Genomic DNA, 6,003 nt, shown 5'->3' on the forward strand with positions numbered 1-6,003 from the left:
TCAAGACCCTTTGAGCAAAGCATGGGTGGCAATTATTTTACCCAAATTGTTCACTTTGGGAAGATTAATGAAGAACAAATAGTTCCCGCAATCAACTTTTCTCACTGCAAATTGTCCTAATAATGCCTCATGGGGTGGAAGTCTATCATGGGTGCGTGAGATCTTCTTAAGCGGGGCCTTTTTCTTTCAAGTTGGTGATGGATCCATGATAATTTGTGGTCAGACCACTGGACAAACGTTCCTCTTCCTAAAACCCCATTTCCTCATCAGTGGAGAGTCTTATCATCCCACATGACCATTGTTGGAATCATCATTTAATATTTCATTGGTGGCCTCCAGAAATCGCATGGAGAATTATTTCAATTCCTCTCCCCCAGCGTGCTGTTCAAAACAAGTTTATCTGGCTGGGTAACGCTTCAGCTGTGTTTACAGTTTCTTCAACCTATAGGATTGGGAAGAACACACCTTCTTCAACCTATAGGATTGCATTGGGAACAACTTCCAATACTCCCAATCCGGTGTGGCTAACTAAAATTATGGCATACATACACAATCCCGAAAATCCAGTTCTTTTCTTGGAAACTGGATCAAGGTAAATTGCCAACTCCTGATCTGCTTATTAATAGAGGTACTAATATTTCTAGCTCTTGCCCTTGGTGCCCATCATCACCTGATATGACTATTCTTTATCTCTTTCTTGAGTGCCCGTTCGTCACCAACATTTTTTGGCGAATCTAACTATCAATGTTCTTAATCGCCAATTGACAGTCCATTCCATGGCGAATCAAATACATGATTGAGGACAAATACATGATTGAGGATTTTAGCCACTCAATTTGATCATTATCTCATTTGGGCATAATTCGCATAAACCTATCAATGTCTTAGTAGAAGAGATTTTCCACCACCCCTTTTTTTATGCTCTTTTATGGTTAGCTGTTTGTTGTACCGTTTTTCTTCGAATTCTGGGTCAATTATAATATAGCCAAAAAAATAAATAAATAAATAAACAAATAAAGAATGAAAGAAAGAAAGAAAGAAAGAAAGAAAGAAAGAGAACTATTTTTATTGCAAGTAATAAACGTTAACCATTCATGCCGTCATTAAAACACATGAAGTAAAATGAGCCGTTTACACTAATCTTTAACACACGATAAGTTATGTGATCTCCTCAGGAAGCTAAAAATATTCCAAGACGATAAATTACTACTTTATGAGATGAGGCAGACCTCACTCATTCTTCTTCTTCAGCCTCTTCCAGCCAATTCACAAATGGCTCCAATGCCTTCACAAAGGTTTGTCTGCAGCATATCATACATAAAATCAACAAATTTTCAAACTAAACTTAAACTATAGAATCCAGGCAGGCAGAATTAATGCTTTGATGACTGGAAGAGTCCTAATTGGGATCAGAGACGGCCTATGATGGGAGAGTAGGTCAATAGAGTATAGGGTCGGTCATTTATATATCCAAAAGAAAGAAAAGAATGAGTAATTCCAAGTCAATGATCAATTGACCTCTGCCTTTAACTGCTAGTCTGCTACTTGGGCACATCTAGTCAGGATAGTCCAATATGTAGCTGATTGAACTCAATCCAAGGATCCAAGCTGAATCTTACAAGACACCAGATTCAATTTGTAACTGGTTAGTTATAATCAGCTATGTCGTGCTCGGTCATTTCGCCATTCCTAGGGCTACATCTTCTTAATGTTTCATAGGGTTTAGTTAAGTCAGTTTGGATTTTCATCCAACTCCAAGATCAAGCACAAAGTTACCTTCCAATCTATAGTCTTAAGGTCCAAAAGGAAATCCCAACCGAAAAAGGTAGAGCAGGTTGGTAGGCAAAGGATGGACCAGCCCAAGATCCACCCCTGCTAGTGAACGGGACAAACCATTGACAAAACTGCAACATTTGGCTATAGGAAAACAGTACTAAATTACATACCTGCCCTTTGGGTTTGTTCCTTTGCGGAACCAAAGGAGAACGGTATCTTCTGCAAGCACATCCTGATCATAGAGAGACCTCACAATTTCAGGAAATAACTTCATTAATTTTGCATCCTCATAGCACTGGATTTGAACTTTGTACATGAGTTCAAGCTCCAACTTCCCATTGGTACAGAAAGTATTTAATAGTTCTGCCCATGTTTTCACCTGTTCACAAGGAAGCATTCTGATCAACATAATTGAAACCACCAAAGCTTATCAAAGTGATGTGCAAGGATGGAAGCAAATATTTCACAGTATGGTTGTATAAATAACTTCAAAAAGAATTTCTTCTCTTATAAAGAATTGAGAAAAAGAAAGAAGCAATATTATGGCCTACATATGTTCTTGTAAACAATTGAAATCAGGAGGACAACTGTTAGCACAGTTGGTTGGAGCTTGTGCAGTAAAGCACAGGCTCCCAGATTCAAGCCTCCTGTCCTCACCTTGTCACCCCCTCCCAATCTCTTTGTCCCCCAACCCCCGATATCCCCTTTTGTAAAAGAAAAAATTAAAGAAATCAAAGCTGTGTACATAAAAAAAGGGTGGTTTTTTCTTGGGAAAATAATAAAAGAAGACAAATAAAGAAATTCATAGATTTATTTCTGTAGACATATATGTCAAAGACAATAATTTCATACAGAACAAAGATATATTTGCACATGATTCAACCAACTGAACAAAGCTGACTCAACCAATCTCTTGGTTGCCTCCACGTTGGGTGTAAGACTTCCAAGAATTTAAAACTCCAAATCAAAACTTGGAACTAGGTACAGAATCAGTCTCCATCAATTCCTAGTTGAGTTCTCCCAGAAGCGACCAGGATTCGGTTAGACTTGGTCAGAAATGGCTGGAGATTCCCTGACTCAGCCTAACACGGTCAGACTCAGTATGAATAGAATTGGGCGTAATTGGAATTGGCCAGGCCACTTCAGCCGAATCAGAAGTGAGTTTTAAAACCATGAAGACTTCCAAAGTCTCCAAAATGCAACCTAGATTATATATATATATATATAATTTTATACTTAAAAAGATACTAGACCCAAATCAGATTTGGACCTGATTCTCAGTCTGGGCTGACAGCTCCATGAAAGCATTACTGCATCAAGAATACATGGAACAGAAGCTTTCAAGCAAGGTTTCACTTGATCAACCTGTACAGGGAAGCAGATTTACATCTTGCTGTGGCTTATCATAAATATATAAATAATACTTGATAGGATTTACGTTCAGGTTCTTTTAAAGCACTTTCAAGATCAGGAGAAAAGATAAGATGTCAATCATTGCCAACAAGGTAGAACATAAAGGTTAAACAAAAAATTAGACATCAGCAAGAATATAGAATCCAACTAAAGAGGCAAGGAAAATGTTTAGGAAAACCTGGGATCAGGATTCTTCTAGGCACCCCTGAATTGTGTTGTGCATCAAGGAATAAAAACTCCTAAACAAAGGCATAAAATAGCGGGATACCAGGTGAAGCAATGCAATAGGAGGGGTCAGTTAGATTCCAAACCCCAGGGTCGTCCTAGAATTGTTCATTGAGGATTTGAAGAAACCGAGAGAGAGAGAGAGAGAGAGAGAGAGAGACTAAATGGTAATGCAAAACAAACAACGATAAATTATGCCTAATCCACACCTGCCGCAGAGCTGAATTAGCATTCTGCTGCTGGTTTTTCCCAGACCATTGGACAGCATCCATTATAACATCCCACAAAATGCGTACGACTTCAATGTCAGGTAAATTAGCGTCCTTAACACGTTGCTTCACAGTATCTATGACTTCAGATATATCAGTCTCCTCGGCTATCTGGGTTGTCAGTGCAGACTTCATCTCCTTGAGTTTGACCTCAAACATCTTCTTTTCATTGTATTGAACCAAATTTAGTAACCCTGCCTTGCTGATCATCAGAGAGACCATAAGTTTCAACACAATATTCAAAGAGTTCAAATAAACATTTAAGTAGTAGTAGAAATTGAAAGGTAATTTATACTCATTTTTCGCAAAGGAAATGAAATTAAGATCTTAAAAAAGAAATTCTTAATTGGCAATTGATGCAGACTTCCAGCCACGTTAGAAGTAGAAAGAAGAGGAAGAAGATCTTACGTTTCTACCTGGTTCAGTTTGGTTCAGTACACATGGCCTACGGTCCCAGCACAGCTCGGTCTGGCCAGAATAGTTCCAGATCTGGTCAGAACATGATCCAGATTTCCAGATCAAGGCCACCACTCCAGTCACGGGGGTGAGTAGGGTCACTTTAGGATTTCCAGTTTCAATGAATCATTCCAGTCCACAGCTGGAATCATATCAGATCTGTCCGGTCATCAGTCCAGATCTTGGAAGATGCTTTAGCAGGCTAGCAACTTATGTTGGTTAGGAATATTATATTCCAACCCTCTTTATTTATTTAAAATTATTGGGTTGTAATAGGTCTCCCCAGTAGGCTGTCAAAGGGGAGAAATTTTGGTCAGTTTAAAGTTGTATTTCTTATAAAGTTTTGGAGTCAGTTAAAGGACTTCCCAATACATCCCATCAATTGGCATGTGTTTAGACTTTAGAGTCCAATTTTGTTTCTGTTTTCAGCATTATGAATCACTGTAATGGCCTAACTGCCAGTCAGTTGACTAGATAAATGAAGCTGTTGCTTTTGCTGGTTCTGTGGATTCAGACCTTGCTTGTGTGGATTCTCTTGTGGACACAGGAGTGTTTTCTGCTGTAGATTCAGTATGTAAAGATTCTGGTGCGTTCCCGATCATATCTTCTCTTTCCAATTACAGGTCAGAATTCAAGGATTAAAGTATCGGTATCGGTCGCCGTATCGATCGGTCAAAATTAAGATACGTATCGGAGGATATCGTATCGTATCGGAGATACACTAAGATACGCTAAAGATACACACATAAATGGATATGAAACAATTTTTTAAATACTTTTGCATAAAGAATTTGTTAAAAAAAACTATTGATAACATGTATTATGCATAAACACTAAATTGAGGGTATCGTACTAAGAATTCAAGGTTTGTAGTTGTCCCATAAATGTAAAATCCTTGTTCCCAACATTGATTTTCACTTTAGTTAAAGAAATATGGCTAACAACAGCTTTGGAGCAAAAACCTTCAAAAAATCGTGTTTTTCTGAAAAATTACCCATCTTGGCCATTATATGACCGTAGCGCACTGTATCGGTACATACCAATACTCACCGATACGTATCGATGCTCACCGATACGTATCGATGCTCACCGATACGTACCGATATATATCGATACTCACCGATACATGCCGATATACCGATACGTACCGATCGACACATACCGATACTCACCGATACGTACCAATACATATCGAAACGTACATTTTATCTCAATTTTATATTTTCCATAGAGTCGTATCGAGGCATATCGTATCGTATTGATGTGTATTGGTGGTGTATTGATGCATATTGGTATGTATTGTAGAATATATATCGATACGAAAGGATTTAAAAATTTCATGTATCGTATCAGTGTGTATCGTATCGGTCGGCTAAATTTAAGATACGCATCTGAGGGTATCGTATCGGTATCGGAGATTCTTAAAACCATGGGTCAGATTTCTTACCCTGCACATATCTGTTCCTGGTTTTCTTTAATCAGTTTTGTTTTTCTAATTACTGTTCAGTTAGTTAGGTTTCTTCGATGTTCTTATTCAGTTTTCAGTTCTGGTTTCTAGTTCTCTAGTTCATTTTCTGTTTCAAAACCCTTAAAACAGATCAATTTTCAGTAGTCCTTAACTTCTTCAAGACCTTCGCTTTCTGATTTGATACTCTGAATCTGATTTCCGGAATTTCTACCCAAAAAAAAAATATGATTTCCAGAATAATGTTTATGGGCTTATACTGCTGTTAATCATCTAATCTGTCCTTCTATCAATTTTTTTCTGAACCATTGACAGTTCTGAACCATTGAAAGCCTGCTATCAGTTATACTGTTTTTTCCTGAGTTTTCAGCTTCCTCGTTCTAATACAAAAACTCCATA

At 37.9% G+C, this 6,003-nt stretch overlaps 1 protein-coding gene across 1 annotated transcript; it reads right to left on the reverse strand.

Annotated features, from left to right (window-relative positions):
• Positions 1-1,046: 1,046 nt before the first annotated feature.
• On the reverse strand, positions 1,047-3,920 carry LOC122067069 (basic leucine zipper and W2 domain-containing protein 2-like). Its single transcript, XM_042630919.1, has 3 exons — positions 3,624-3,920; positions 1,947-2,155; positions 1,047-1,301 (listed from the first exon to the last, which is right to left on the reverse strand). Exons 1-3 carry the CDS (start codon positions 3,903-3,905, stop codon positions 1,235-1,237), a joined length of 558 nt encoding a protein of 185 aa, XP_042486853.1. The 5' UTR covers positions 3,906-3,920; the 3' UTR covers positions 1,047-1,234.
• Between the last annotated feature and the right edge of the window lie 2,083 nt (positions 3,921-6,003).

The sequence above is a fragment of the Macadamia integrifolia genome, unplaced genomic scaffold (genome assembly GCF_013358625.1).
Source record: "Macadamia integrifolia cultivar HAES 741 unplaced genomic scaffold, SCU_Mint_v3 scaffold2690, whole genome shotgun sequence".
NCBI lineage: Eukaryota > Viridiplantae > Streptophyta > Magnoliopsida > Proteales > Proteaceae > Macadamia > Macadamia integrifolia.